This window comes from Salvelinus sp. IW2-2015, linkage group LG2 (assembly GCF_002910315.2).
Source record: "Salvelinus sp. IW2-2015 linkage group LG2, ASM291031v2, whole genome shotgun sequence".
In the NCBI taxonomy this organism is placed as follows: Eukaryota; Metazoa; Chordata; class Actinopteri; order Salmoniformes; family Salmonidae; genus Salvelinus; species Salvelinus sp. IW2-2015.
The window spans coordinates 35235659-35252154 of record NC_036839.1 but is presented as its reverse complement, the minus strand read 5'-3'; the positions used below and the strand labels follow the sequence as shown (position 1 = coordinate 35252154).

Below are 16496 nucleotides of genomic sequence, written 5' to 3'. Positions count from 1 at the left end.
TGGCAGTCAGACCACTCTTTGTTTATTGTTGTTTTGGGCCAAGATAACGAGCAACAGGACAAAGAACAAACACGATTGTAATAAAGTAGCCTATCTTACAAATATATTTAATCTACAGTGCACTGAGTATACGAAACATTAACACCTGCTCTTTCCATGACAGACTGACCAGGTGAATGTTATGATCCCTTATTGATGTCCCCTGTTAAATCCACTTCAATCAGCATAGATGAAGGGGAGAAGACAGGTTAAAGAAATATTTTTTAATTTGTATTATTATTATTATTTTCACCCCGTTTTCTCCCCAATTGGTAGTTAGAGTCTTGTCTCATCACTGCAACTCCCGTACGGACTCGGGAGAGGCGATGTCAGGACCCGGTGCGAGAAACAGTCACTAATAATCGTCAGAACCCAGAAGATGAGGCAGACACAGCAGTACTAGAGATGGTGGTTTAATTAAAGAACAAAATCTTCAGGCAAAGAAACTAAATCCACAATGTCCAAAAATAAAGCCAAAAGGCACAAAATGGAAATCCTCCAAAATACAAAAGAAACTCCACAAAGTGGTAAAAAACAGCAGGGAAAAACAAACCTCAAAAGACTACTCAAATAATAAACAAGAACAAAACCAGAGAACCTCTGGAAAATCCAACAAGAGAAATATCTGTATAAAACAAGGCTTGGGATGGGGCTGGGTGCTAACTACAAACACTGAGCAAGGAACTGAGGAACACACAGGGTTTAAATACTAACAAGGGAATGACCTACAGGTGCAAACAATAATTAGAGCAAGAAAAACAAAAGGTACAAAAAAGGTGCAATGGGGACATCTAGTGACCAAAACCCGAACAGTCTTGGCCAAAACCTGACAGGCGAAGGGTCGAGAGCCGTACGTCCTCTGAAACACAACCCAACCAAGCCACACTGCTTCTTGACACAATGCCCACTTAAATCGGAAGCCAGCTGCACCAATGTGTCGGAAGAAACACCATGTACCTGGCGCTATGGGACAAGGACATCCCTGCCGGCCAAACCCTCCACTAACCCGGATGACACTGGGCCAATTGTGCACCGCCCCACAGGTCTCCCGGTCTCGGCCGGCTGCGACAGAGCCTGAACTCGAACCCAGAATCTTTAGTGAGCACAGCTAGCACTGCGATGCAGTGCCTTAGACCACTGCGCCACTCAGGAGGCCCCAAATAATTATTTTTAAGCCTTGAGAATTGAGCAGTGGTGTAAAGTACTTAAGTAAAAATACTTCAAAGTACTACTTAAGTCGTTTTTTGGGGTATCTGTACTTTACTACACTGCTCAAAAAAATAAAGGGAACACTTAAACAACACAATGTAACTCCAAGTCAATCACACTTCTGTGAAATCAAACTGTCCACTTAGGAAGCAACACTGATTGACAATAAATTTCACATGCTGGAGGTCATTTTGCAGGGCTCTGGCAGTGCACCTCCTTGCACAAAGGCGGAGGTAGCGGTCCTGCTGCTGGGTTGTTGCCCTCCTACGGCCTCCTCCATGTCTCCTGATGTACTGGCCTGTCTCCTGGTAGCGCCTCCATGCTCTGGACACTACGCTGACAGACACAGCAAACCTTTTTGCCACAGCTCGCATTGATGTGCCATCCTGGATGAACTGCACTACCTGAGCCACTTGTGTGGGTTGTAGACTCCGTCTCATGCTACCACTAGAGTGAAAGCACCGCCAGCATTCAAAAGTGACCAAAACATCAGCCAGGAAGCATAGGAACTGAGAAGTGGTCTGTGGTCACCACCTGCAGAACCATTCCTTTATTGGGGGTGTCTTGCTAATTGCCTATAATTTCCACCTTTTGTCTATTCCATTTGCACAACAGCATGTGAAATTTATTGTCAATCAGTGTTGCTTCCTAAGTGGACAGTTTGATTTCACAAAAGTGTGATTGACTTGGAGTTACATTGTGTTGTTTAAGTGTTCCCTTTATTTTTTTGAGCAGTGTATTTATATTTTTGACAACTTTTACTTTTACTTCACGACATTCCTAAAGAAAATAATGCACTTTTTACTCCATACATTTTACCGGACACCCAAAAGTACTCGTTACATTTTGAATGCTTAGCAGGACAGGAAAATGGACAAATTCACGCACTTATGAAGACAACACATGGTCATCCCTTCTGCCTTTGATCTGGTGGACTCACTAAACACAAATGTAAATGATGTCTGAGTGTTGGAGTGTGCCCCTGGCTATCCATACATTTTAAAAACATGAAAATTGTGCCGTCTGCTTTGCTTAAAATAAAGAATTAAAAATTATTTGAACTTCTACTTTTACTTTTGATACTTAAGTATATTTCAGCAATTACATTTACTTTTGATACTTAAGTATATTTAGCACCAAATACTTTTAGACTTTTACTCAAGTAGTATTTTACTGGGTGACTTTTTACTTCTTTACTTCTATTAAGGTATCTATACTTTTACTCAAGTATGACAATTGGGTACTTTTTTCACCACTGCAATTGAGACATGGATTGTGTATAGTTGTGGCCAAAAGTTTTGAGAATGACACAAATATKAATTTYCACAAAGTTTGCTGCTTCAGTGTCTTTAGATATTTTTGTCAGATGTTTCTATGGAATACTGAAGTATAATTACAAGCATTTCATAAGTGTCAAAGGCTTTTATTGACAATTACATGAAGTTGATGGAAAGAGTCAATATTTCAAGTGTTGACACTTCTTTTTCAAGACCTCTGCAATCTGCCCTGGCATGCTGTCAATTAACTTCTGGGCCACATCCTGACTGATGGCTGCCCATTCTTGCATAATCAATGCTTGGAGTTTGTCAGAATTTGTGGGTTTTTGTTTGTCCACCCGCCTCTTGAGGATCGACCACAAGTTCTCAATGGGATTAAGGTCTGGGGAGTTTCCTGGCCATGGACCCAAAATATCGATGTTTTGTTCCCCGAGCCACTTAGTTATCACTTTTGCCTTATGGCAAGGTGCTCCATCATGCTGGAAAAGGCATTGCTCGTCACCAAACTGTTCCTGGATGGTTGGGAGAAGTTTCTCTCTGAGAATGTGTTGGTACCATACTTTATTCATGGCTGTGTTCTTAGGCAAAATTGGGAGTGAGCCCAATTTGGCTGAGAAGCAACCCCACATATGAATGGTCTCGGGATGCTTTACTGTTGGCATGACACAGGATTGATGGTAGCGCTCACCTTGTCTTCTACGGGCAAGCTTTTTTCCGGATGCCCCAAACAATCGGAAAGGGGATTCATCAGAGAAAATGACTTTACCCCAGTCCTCAGCAGTCCAATCCCTGTACCTTTTGCAGAATATCAGTCTGKCCCTGATKTTTTTCCTGGAGAGAAGTGGCTTCTTTGCTGCCCTTCTTGACACCAGGCCATCCTCCAAAAGTCTTCGCCTCACTGTGCGTGCAGATGCACTCACACCTGCTTGCTGYCATTCCTGAGCAMGSTCTGTACTGGTGGTGCCCCGATCCCGCAGCTGAATCAACTTTAGGAGAYGGTCCTGGCGCTTSCTGGACTTTCTTGGGTGCCCTGWAGCCTTATTCACAACAATTGAACTGCTCTCCTTGAAGTTCTTGATGATCCGATAAATGGTTGATTTAGGTGCAATCTTACTGGCAGCAATATCCTTGCCTGTGAAGCCCTTTTTGTGCAAAGCAATGATGACGGCACACGTTTCCTTGCAGGTAACCATGBTTGACAGAGGAAGAACAATGATTCCCAGCACCACCCTCCTTTTGAAACTTCCAGTCTGTTATTCAAACTCATTCAGCATGACAGAGTGATCTCCAGCCTTGTCCTCGTCGACACTCACACCTGTGTTAACGAGAGAATCACTGACATGATGTCAGCTGGTCCTTTTGTGGCAGGGCTGAAATTTGGCAATTAATTGTAATTTATCTGATCACTCTTCATAACATTCTGGAGTATATGTAAACTGAGGCAGCAGACTTTGTGAAAATTAATATTTGTGTCATTCTCAAAACTTTTGGCCACGACTGTATGTATGCCATTCAGAGGGTGAGCGGACAAACAATGTAAGTGCCTTAAAACGGGGTATGGTAGTAGATGCCAGGCACACTGGTTTGTGTCAAGAACTGCAACCCTGCTGGGTCTTTCACTCTCAAAAGTTTCCCGTGTGTATCAAGAATGGTCCACCACCTAAATGACATCCAGCCAACTTGACACAACTGTGGGAAGCATTGGAGTCAACATGAGCCAGCGTCCCTGTTGGGCCAGACAGGGATAAGAAAGCTTGCTTGAACTAGTCTAAATATCTTGTGTGATATCTGAGGTTGTGCAGCTATTAGAACATGATGCACAACAGGTTCTTACTAGATATTCACTAAGGTGTAATATTCATTAAGGTGTAAATTCACCTGTATTTACAATACCTGCAGAAGGGGGAGGTGAAGGAAACATTTTCAACCCCAGAGCCCGTCAGAGCCCACTCTCCACCAAGCTGAGAGGGAAATTCACTGGGAACATCACACCAGCATCCTCACATCACATGTGGGAGTGTGTGTGTTTGCATCAGAGCCCATCAGAGTCCACTCCCCACTGAGAAGGAAATTCACTGGGAACATCACACCAGCATTCTCACATCACTTTGCGTGTGTATGAAAGGTTATCATACATATTCAACACAAATGATAACAATCAACTGAATGCTTTAATTAATTTTATATGCAGTACTCTGTACAGTCAAGTGAGTGAGTCATTGACCAATGGTTTGTGAACGTAAACACTTCATTCCAAGATATTCCCGCTCATGGGGGGTGACGGTCCGGAATCAAACATGGTGGGAATGTGGTCTGGGCATTAACTAATGCTGTGTAACATACCGCAAACACAGACCCGACACATTCCACTCATACCATACACTCCTGACCAAACTATGGGCGGCGTGTCTGGGATTCAGAAGATTACAGAATTAATCCACAGAAAAAAGACCTCAATGGCAAAATTAAATATTTACCTCTCTTTGGAATCACAGTTTCAGATGAGCAGGCTATTTGGGGACATGGGAATCAGTGGACAATCAATGAGGCTTATCATAAGCTCAGCTCACTTAGCTAGTCATTTTCCTCTCAATGTATTGTTTGGTTTAACATTCCACAGCCAATGACGTGTTAGCAATGTACATAGTTTCTCCTATATGCGCAACATAATTGGTGGTGGTGATGTGTAAGGGATGAGGCAGTGATGTTGTGAAATAGGTAGTCACGGGACAGAGAAAGGAGAACACTGACATACACTACCTACTCATTCTTTATTTGTACTATTTTCTACATTGTAGAATATTAGTGAAGACATCAAAACTATGAAATAACACAGATGGAATCATGTAGTCAACCAAAAAGTGTTAAACAAATCGAAATATATTTGATATTTTTCAAAGTAGCCACTTTGAAAAAAAGCCACTTTGAAAAAACCTTTGAAAGTTTGCACATTCTTGGCATTCTCTCGACCAGCTTCATGAGGAATGCTTATCCAACGGTATTGAAGGACTTCCCACGTATCCTTGATTACCTGCCCTATATATGTCATTCCCTTTGGTTCCTTCCCACGGCGTCTTTGTTTCTGTTTCTGGTCTGTGCGTTGTTCGTGTTTCTTGTTTTGTACTGTTTTTCTATTAAATTATTCACTCCCAGAACGTGCTTCCTGACTCCCAGAGCACACATTACAACAACAAGTAGGTCACATGGGGGAGAGGCGTTGTGCCGTGAGATGTTGCTTTGTTTTTTTAAACCAGGCTTGCTGTTCACTTGCGCTATGTAAGATGGAAGGGAGTTCCATGCACTCATGGCTCTGTATAATACTGTACTTTTCCTTGAATTTGTTCTGGATCTGGGGACTGTGAAAAGACCCCTGGTGACATGTCTGGTGGGTAAGTGTGTGTGGGCCAGCGCTGTGTGTAATTTGACAATGCAAACAATTTGCTTCTATAAACAAGAAGCGACATAGTCAGTCATTCCACAACTCTTAGCCAAGAGAGACTGGCATGCATAGTATTAATATTATCCCTCTGATTACAATGAAGAGCAAGATGTGCCGCTCTGTTCTGGGCCAGCTGCAGCTTAACTAGGTCTTTCTTTGCTGCACTTGACCATATGACTTGACAATAATGAAGATAATATAAAAACAGCCTGCAGGATTTGCATTCGGAAAGTCTTCAGACCCCTTATTCTAAAATGTATTAAATTAAAGTTTTTCTCATCAATCTACACACAATACCCCACAATGACAAAGCGAAAACAGGTTTTTAGAAATTTTTGCAAATGTATTAAACCTAAAAAAGAGAAATACCTTACTTACATAAGTATTTAGACCCTTTGCTATGAGACTTGAAATTTAGCTCAGGTTCATCCTCTTTCCATTGATCATCCTTGAGATGTTTCTACAACTTGTGGTAGAGTCCACCTGTGGTAAATTCAAATGATTGGATATGCTCAACCCAACACCCCACGGTTTACCACAATATATATATATATATATATTTATATATAGTACCAGTCAAAAGTTTGGACACACCTACTCATTCAAGGGTTTTTCTTTATTTGGACTATTTTCTACATTGTAGAATAATAGTGAAAACATCAAATCAATGAAATAACACATGGAATCATGTAGTAACCAAAAAAGTGTTAAACAAATCAAAATATATTTTATATTTTATATTCTTCAAAGTAGCCACCCTTTGCCTGACAGTTTGCACATTCTTGGCATTCTCTCAACCGGCTTCGTGAGGAATGCTTTTCCAACAGTCTTGAAGGAGTTCCCACATATGCTGAGCACTTGTTGGCTGCTTTTCCTTCACTCTGCGGTCCAACTCATCCCAAACCATCTCAATTGGGTTGAGGTCGGGTGATTGTGGAGGCCATGTCATCTGATGCAGCACCATCACTCTCCCTCTTGGTCAAACAGCCCTTACAAGTCAAAATCAAATCAAATTATATTTGTCACATGCACCGAATACAACAGGTGTAGACCTTACAGTGAAATGCTTACTTACAAGCCCTTGACCAACAATGCAGTTTTAATAAAATACCTTAAAAAAGTAAGAGATAAGAATAACAAATAATTAAAGAGCAGCAGTAAAATAACAATATACAGATTCAGTACCAGTACAGATTCAATGTGCGGGGGCACCGGCGTCGTGGTATTTGAGGGAACGTGTACATATAGGTAGAGTTATTAAAGTGACTATGCATAGACAATAACAGAGAGTAGCAGCAGCGTAGAAGAGGGGGGGGGGAGGCAATGCAAATAGTCTGGGTAGCCATTTGATTAGATGTTCAGGAGTCTTATGGCTTGGGGGTAGAAGCTGTTTAGAAGCCTCTTGGTCCGAGATGTGGCGCTCCGGTATCGCTTGCCGTGCGGAAGCAGAGAGAACTAGGGTGGCTGGAGTCTGACAATTTTTAGGGCCTTCCTCTGACACCGCCTAGTATAAAGGTCCTGGATGGCAGGAAGCTTGGCCCCGGTGTTGTACTGGGCCGTACGCACTACCCTTTGTAGTGCGTTGCAGTCGGAGTCCGAACAGTTGCCATACCAGACAGTGATCCACCATGTCAGGATGCTCTCGATGGTGTAGCTGTAAAACCTTTTGAGGATCTGAGTACCCATGCCAAAACTTTTCAGTCTTCTGAGAGGGAATAGGTTTTGTGTCACTGGGCAGCTCTCGGCTGTGCTTCCCTTTGTAGTCTGTAAATAGTTTGCAAGCCCTACCACATCCAACGAGGGTCAGAGCCGGTGTAGTACGATTCGATCTTAGTCCTGTATTGATTTTTTGCCTGTTTGATGGTTCATCTGAGGGCATAGAGGGATTTCTTATAAGCTTCCCGCTCCTTGAAGGCGGCAGCTCTACCCTTTAGCTCAGTGCGAATGTTGCCCGTAATCAATGGCTTCTGGTTGGGGTATGTACGTACAGTCACTGTGGGGACAACGTCATTGATTCACTTATTGATGAAGCCAGTGACGGATGTTTTGTACTCCTCAATGCTATCGGAAGAATCCAGGAACATATTCCAGTTTGTTCTAGCACAACAGTCCTGTAGTTTATTATCTGCTTCATCTGACCACTTTTTTATTGACCGAGTCACTGGTGTTTCCTATAAAAAATTTAGCTTGTAAGCAGGAATCAGGAGGATAGAATTATGGTCAGATTTGTGCGGGTCTCTGTGTGTGGAGTAAAGGTGGTTTAGTTTTTTCCCTCTGTTTGCACATTTAACATGCTGATAGAAATGAGATAACATTGATTAAAGTCCCCGGCCACTAGGAGTGCCACCTCTGGATGAGCGTTTTCCAGTTTGCTTATGGCGGTATACAGCTCATTGAGTGTGGTTTTAGTGCCCGCATCGGTCTTTGGTGGTATGTAGAGAGCAACGAAAAATACAGATGAAAACTCTCTAGGTAGATTGTGTGGTCTGCAGCTTATCATGAGATATTCTACCTCAGGCGAGCAAAACCTTGATACTTCCTTTGATATTGTGCACCAGCTCTTGTTTACAAATATACATAGGCTCCCGCCCTGTGTCTTACCAAAGGCTGCTGTTCTATCCTGCCAATAGAGTGTATAACCTGCCAGCTGTATACTATTAATGTCGTTGTTCAGCCACGACTCGGTGAAACATAAGATATTACAGTTTTAATGTCCCGTTGGTAGGATATACGTGCTTTCAGTTCGTCCCATTTATTTTCCAGCGATTGAACGTTGGCTAACAGTACGGATGGCAAAGGCAGATTAGACACTCGTCGCCTGATCCTCACAAGGCACCCCGATCTTTTTCTGCAAAATCTCAGTTTCTTTCTCAGCGAATTATGGGGATGAGGGCCTGTTCGGGTGTTTGGAGTATATCCTTCCCGTCCAACTCATTAAAGAAAAATGATTTGTCCATTTCAAGGTGAGTAACCGCTGTTCTGATGCCCAGAAGCTCTTTTCGGTCATAAGAGACGGTAGCAGCAACATCATGTACAAAATAAGTTACAAACAATGTGAAATAACAAACAAAATAGCATGGTTGGTTAATTTCTCTGCGCTACGGATCCCTTTTACGGGATCATTTTCCTAAACAACCGCTGAATTGCAGGGCGCAAAATATTACTAAAAATATTTATAATCATGCAATCACAAGTGAAATATACCAAAACACAGTTTAGCTTGTTGATAATCCACCTATCGTGTCAGATTTTGAAAATATGCTTTGCAGCGAAAGAAATCTAAGCTTTTGTGAGTGTATCAATCAATGCTAGAACAGCTATCCCCAAATTAGCATGGTCACGAAAGTCAGAAAAGCAATAAAATTCATCGCTTACCTTTGATAATCTTCGGATGTTTGCACTCACGAGACTCCCAGTTACACAATAAATGTTCTTTTTGTTCGATAAATATTACTTTTATAACAAAAAAACACCATTTGGGTTACGCGTTATGTTCAGAAAACTACAGCCTCGTTCCGGTCCTGAAAGGCACAAGAAAATTCCCAAACGTATCAGATTCAAAAATATTACTAAAAATATTTATAATCATGCAATCACAAGTGAAATATACCAAAACACAGCTTAGCTTTGTTGTTAATCCACCTATCGTGTCAGATGTTGAATATATGCTTTGCAACGAAAGCAATCTAAGCTTTTGTGAGTGTATCAATCAATGCTAGAACAGTTAGCCTTATATTAGCTTGGTTAGCTTGGTCACAAAAGTCAGAAAAGCAATAAAATTTATCGCTTACCTTTGATAATCTTCGGATGTTTGCACTCACGAGACTCCCAGTTACACAACAAATGTTATTTTTGTTCAATAAATATTACTTTTATAACAAAAAAACGCCATTTGGGTTGCGAATTATGTTCAGAAAACCAAAGCCTCGTTCCGTTCGACGAAAATTCCAAAAAGTATCCGTAATGGTCGTAGAAACATGTCAAATGTTTTTTATAATCAATCCTCAGGTTGATTTTAACAAACATAATCGATAATATTTCAACCGGACCGTAACCTATTCAATAAGAGAGAAAAAGAAAATGGAGAGCTACCCTCTGGCGCGCAGGAACTAATCAGAGGACACCTGACTACTTTTGAAATATCTCGCTCATTTTTCAAAATAAAAGCCTGAAACTATGTCTAAAGCCTGGTCACAGCCTGAGGAAGCCATTGGAAAGGGAATCTGGTTGATACCCCTTTAAATGGAAGAAAAACGGGCAAGGAAACACAGATTAAAATGTTTTAAAAATCACTTCCGGGTTAGATTTTCTCAGGTTTTCGCCTGCAGAATCAGTTTTGTTATACTCACAGACAATATTTTGACAGTTTTGGAAACTTTGGAGTGTTTTCTATCCTACTCTGTAAATTAAATGCATATTCTACGATCTGGACCTGAGAAATAGTCCGTTTACCTTGGGAACGTTATTCAAAAAATAAAAAAATATGACCCCTAGCATCAAGAGGTTAATTAATAGCCAATAAAAACAGCAACCATCCTCTCCAGCACCATCTATTATATTACACAGTGTTTTGGGTCATTGTCCTGTTGAAAAGCAAATGATAGGATGTCGTATTTCTGCAGAATACTGTGGTAGCCATGCTGGTTAAGTGTGCCTTGAATTCTAAATAAATCACAGACAGTGTCACCAGCAAAGCAGCCCCACACCATCACAGTCCTCTTCCATGCTTGACGGTGGGAACTACACATGCGGAGATCATCCGTTCACCTACTCCACGTCTCACAAAAACACGGCAGTTGGAACCAAAAATTTCAAATTTGGACTCATCAGACCAAAGGACAGATTTCCACCAGTCTAATGTCCATTGCTTGTGTTTCTTGGCCCAAGCAAGTCTCTTCTTCTCATTGATGTCCTTCAGTAGTGGTTTGTTTGCAGCAATTCGACCATGAAGACCTGATTCATGCCGTCTCCTCTGAACAGTTGATGTTGAGATGTGTCTGTTACTTGAACTCTGTGAAGCATTTATTTGGACTGCAATCTTAGGTGCAGTTAACTCTAATGAACTTATCCTCTGCAGCAGAGGTAACTTTGGGTAATCCTTTCCTGTGGGAATCCTAATGAGAGCCAGTTTCATCATAGTGCTTGATAGTTTTTGCGACTGCACTTGAAGAAACTTTGAAAGTTCTTGACATTTTCTGGATTGACTGACCTTCATGTCTTAAAGTAATGATGGACTGTCGTTTCTCTTTGCTTATTTGAGCTGTTCTTGCCATAATATGGACTTGGTCTTTTACCAAAAAGGGCTTTCTTCTGTATACCACCCCTACCTTGTCACAACACAACTGATTGGCTCAAATGCATTAAGAAGGAAAGAAATTCCACAGATGAACTTTTAGCAAGGCACACCTGTTAATTGAAATGCATTCCAGGTGACGACCTCATGAAGCTGTTTGAGAGAATGCCAAGAGTGTGCAAAGTTGTCATCAAGGCAAAGTGTGGATTCCATATGTGTTTTTCATAGTTTTGATGTATTCACTAATATTTTACAATGTAGAAAATAGTAAAAATAAAGAAAAACCCTTGAATGAGTAGGTGTGTCCATACTTTTGACTGGTACTGTATGTGCACAGATACAAGACATGCATAATTCCATGTGGGATTGTACAGTATAATCGTGACCTCTGACTCTCACAGACACTCACCCACTATTCAACCCTCAAAGCTGTTTACTGTTTATGTTATCATAATAATATCATAACCCAAGCATGACTTCACACACACACACAAACCCCAGACTTGTCAGGTAGCAAAGTAAGGTTGGCAACAAAACGCACAGCAACACGCAAACAAGTCTGCAAGTTGTGACACAACCCTAAACGAAGCTTCATGTCCACACCCCCGTTCAACCCAAACCCTAGCCATAACCCTAAACCTAGCTTAATGTTCAAACCCTCGTTCAACCCAAACCCTCATCATAACCCAAAACCTAGCTTAACTTCTCTAGGGTAGGGAGCAGCATTCGGAATTTTGGATGAAATGCATGCCCAAATTAAACTGCCTGCTTCTCGGGCCCAGAAGATATTATATGCATATAACTGGTAGATTTGGATAGAAAACACTCCAACGTTTCCAAAACTGTTAAAATAGTGTCTGTGAGTATAACAGAACTGATTTGGCAGGCGAAAACCTGAGAAAAATCCATTCAGGAAGTATTTTTGTTGTTGTTGGTTTTCTAGTTTTCTATTCAATGCCATTACAGTATCCATTGACTTAGGACTCAAATTGCAGTTCCTATGCCTTCCACTAGATGTCAACAGTCTTTAGAAATTGTTTCAGGCTTGTATTCTGAAAAATGAGGAAGTAAGAGCAGTCTGAATGAGTGGACCCTAAAGTGTCACAATTTGGATTTTTTTTGTCTTTACGTTTTTACTTTGTTTGAGCCTGTGGATTACTGAAGAAAACGCGTGAACAAAACGGAGGTTTTTGGATATAAAGAGACTTTATCGAACAAAAGGAACATTTATTGAGTAAATGAATGTCTGCTGAGTGCAACTATATGAAGATCATCAAAGGTAAGGGATTAATTTTATCTCTATTTCTGACTTGTGTAACTCTTCTACTTGGCTGGTTACTGTTTGTAATGATTTGTCTAGTGGGCTATGTTCTCAAATAATCGTAAGTTATGCTTTCGCCGTAAAGCATTTTTTATATCTGACACCGTGGTTGGATTCACAAGAAGTTAATCTTTAAACCTATGTAAAATATGTTTTGTTTTCTGAATTTTTATAATGAGTATTTCTGTATTTGAATTTGCGCCCATCAGTTTCACCGGCTGTTGAAGAGGTAGGACGCTAACGTCTCACGTACCCAGAGAGGTAATGTCCACACCCCCATTCAACCCAACCCTAGCCAAAACCCTAACCCTAGCTTAATGTCCACACCCCGTCCACCCTAACACTGGCCATAACCTTAACCCCTAATCCTTACCCTAACTTAATCTCCACACCCCAGATCAACCCTAGCCAAACCCTAGCTTCATGTTCAACCCTAACCTTTGCTTTGTCCCGCAACGAGACTGATTACAGATGGCTCATTGCGGAAGCTTCCGTAGCCTGGCATATTTGATCAACCAAACCTAAAATATTTGGTTTCACTAAACCCTAACCCCTCCAAATAGGGCAGCCTCACCTCTGAATTCCCAATTAACCCCTGAGGAACATGTGGTGTCATTACACCAGGATAAGTTCTCTGTTATCTAGTGGCAAATGTGGGTACTGCTATGGAATTTCACAAGCGGGAACTAAAGAAGAGCTCCACACTAACGTCAAATTATATCTATCCACTTTTGCAAAGATTATTACACTTAATTACACTATTTGCTTGAATGCTAGCATGTTTGTTGTGTCCTTTGCTCAGGGATAAGATTGTATCTCTTTTTTGAGATCCTCTTTGAGTGCATGAAACTTGATACTTTGTATCGTGGTACTGCCTGCCCCCATGTGGACTTCTCAAGTATTAGAACACATTCACAATTGATAGCAGTGCTGCTGTTAAAAATTCAAATGTAGGCTACAGTGTGTGGCAGGGTGAGAGTGACCCTCAACTCTACTCCCCTTTCCATTTAAGCTGTTTCTCAAGGTCATCAGAAACATGCATACACGCATACAACACACACACACACACACACAACACACACACACACACACACACACACACACACACACACAACCACACACACACACACACACACACACACACACACACACACACACACACACACACACACCACACACCACTGTACATAAAATATGAGTATTGTTTATTTTTGTAACTGGCTCTGTCCTAGGCTGAGGTTGACTGGTTAGTTGGTTGGTTGTGTGGTGGGATATTTGTCTCTTTCTCATGGTACTTCCCCTCTCCAGGACCCTGCCTCTATATCGACGCCTGTGAATGGAACCTCTCTTCAACCTCCCTAGACTGATACTGGAAAGCCTGAACAGGTCAGATTTCTTTTTTAAAGTCACAACTGGACGGTATGAAGCTTCACCGTTTGTCTGATTCTGTATATAATGTGTTGTCTGTGTATGTGCTTCTTTTTGTTCTTTTATGAAGATTCAACGCACAGATCATAGAAAGACAGTACAATGTCAATATCTTCTCTTCTGCCATTGATCCCATTCGATCTATGCTTACTCCGCCCACCAGGTGATCATGCTGCCTAATTGGTCAAACATGACCCTCCACCTGGAGGACTCTCTGACCCATGCCCTAGGCCGTTACCTTGACAACTGGAGCCGGAACTCCTCAAAGGCAGAACAGGCTCTGGACAACACTCTGGCAGAGGAGAACTTCAGGAACGTCGTTTGGTACCTGACATTGAATATCGGAATGTTTGCCTTCATCGTCGTGGCGATCCTGGCGAGCACGGTGAAGTTGAAGTGGCGCGAGCATTCGGACGACCCCTGCCACAAATACATTGAAGAGGACTGGACTGCACAGCTTCAACAGCAGAGTGGCGTCATAAACAACCCCACAGCCAACTAACCTAATTTATACGCACACACGCCATACACTAACACACACATATACCATGTACAAACACACAGGCACACAAACACACACGTACAGACACGCAATGGTTCTAAAGTAAAATATTCTTATGGTATTAGTAACAAAAGTGTTGTAGTGATTGTATAACTAATATGTTGATCATGGATAGTAATCAAAATAATGTAGTGGTTCTAACATTACTGATGTGGTTATCTGACCTCTGACTAGGAGTCTAATTATCTGTGCTAAAGAGGTAGGGACTGTAATTGGGCTGTCAAATCACGAGTACCCAGTAGAGGGCAGCACACACACACAGTCCTACCAAAAAAAGATGAAATAAGAGTCTAAGCCCTATCTAAGCCAGGGGAGGGTTCTACTAAGCTATATGGAATTGTTTTAAGGTCATACAAAGAATCCTTTTGCTATTTTATTTAGAATTTTAAGACCCCTTGAAGTATAACATATATGTAGGTATTTGGCCTTACTGCTACTAGCCCATACAAACGCATTGAATAACAGATTCACTACATGGAACAACAGATAGCCCACCCCAAAACAAAATCTAAAAGAAGTTTGTTCTGAAGTGTCTGTCATATATTTGAGATGTATTTAACCCCTTATTGTTGGCACTAAACAGTCTCCATACAGTGGATTCGGAAATTATTCAGACCCCTTGACTTTTTTCACATTTCGTTACGTCACAGCCTTATTCTAAAACTTATTCAAATGTTTTTTTCCCTCATCAATCTACACACAATACCCCATAATGACAAAGCATAAACAGCTTTTTAGAAATTATATATATATATATATATATCGTTGTCCTGTTGGAAGGTGAATCTTCACCCCAGTCTGAGGTCCGCTCTGGAGCAGGTTTTCATGAAGGATCACTCTGTACTTTGCTCCATTCATCTTTCCCTCAATCCTGTCTCCCAGTCCCTGCCGCTGAAAAACATCCCCACAGCACGATGCTGCCACCACCATGCTTCACTGTAGGAATTGTGCCAGGTTTCCTCCAGATGTGACATTTGGCAGTCAGGCCAAAGAGTTCAATGTTGGTTTCATCAGACCAGATAATCTTGTTTCTCATGGTCTGAGAGTCCTTTAGGTGCCTTTTGGCAAACTCCAAGTGGGCTGTCATGTGCCTTTTACTGAGGAGTGGCTACCATCTGGCCACTCTACCATAAAGTCCTGATTGGTGCAGTGCTGCAGAGATGGTTGTCCTTCTGGAAGGTTCTCTCATCTCCACAGAGGATCTCTGGAGCTCTGTCAGAGTCACCTTCCTGACCAAGACCCTTCTCCCCCCTGATTGCTCAGTTTGGCCAGGTGGCCAGCTCTAGAAAGAGTCTTGATGGTTCCAAACTTCTTCCATTTAATACTGATGGAGGCCACTGTGTTCTTGGAGACCTTCAATGCTGCAGAAATATTGTGGTACCCTTCCCTAGATCTGTGCCTCAACACAATCCTGTCTCGGAGCTCTAAGGACAATTCCTTCGACCTCATGGCTTGGTTTTTGCTCTGACAAGCTCTGTCAACTGTGGGACCTTATATCGACAGGTGTGTGCCTTCCAAATCATATCCAATCAATTGAATTTACAACAGTTGGACTCCAATCAAGTTGAGGAAATATCTCATAGATGATCAATGGAAACAGGATGCACCTGAGTTCAATTTAGAGTCTCATAGCAAAGGGTCTGAATACTTCCGTAAATAAGGTATTTCGTTTTTTTTTATTTTTTATAAGTTGCCTAAAATCTCTAAAAAACTGTTTTTGTTTTGTCATTATGGGGTATTGTGTGTAGATTGATAAGGACAACATTTAATTAAATCAATTTTAGAATAAGGCTATAACGTAACAAAATGTGGAAGAAGTTAAGGGGTCTGAATACTTTCTGAATGCACTGTACTTCCATTAACTTTTTTGACTGATCAAGGGGGACCTTCAGACGAGTCTTGTGACGCCTGTGGGCTTCCTAGAGCAA

The 16496-nt window shown here is 41.5% G+C and overlaps 1 protein-coding gene across 1 annotated transcript; it reads left to right on the top strand.

Annotated features, from left to right (window-relative positions):
* The first annotated feature begins 13800 nt into the window (after positions 1–13800).
* Positions 13801–14568, top strand: LOC111972451 (potassium voltage-gated channel subfamily E member 2-like). The gene is made up of 2 exons (XM_023999453.2): positions 13801–13964; positions 14170–14568. Exon 2 carries the CDS (start codon positions 14176–14178, stop codon positions 14506–14508), a length of 333 nt encoding a protein of 110 aa, XP_023855221.1. The 5' UTR covers positions 13801–13964; positions 14170–14175; the 3' UTR covers positions 14509–14568.
* The last annotated feature ends 1928 nt before the right edge of the window (positions 14569–16496 follow it).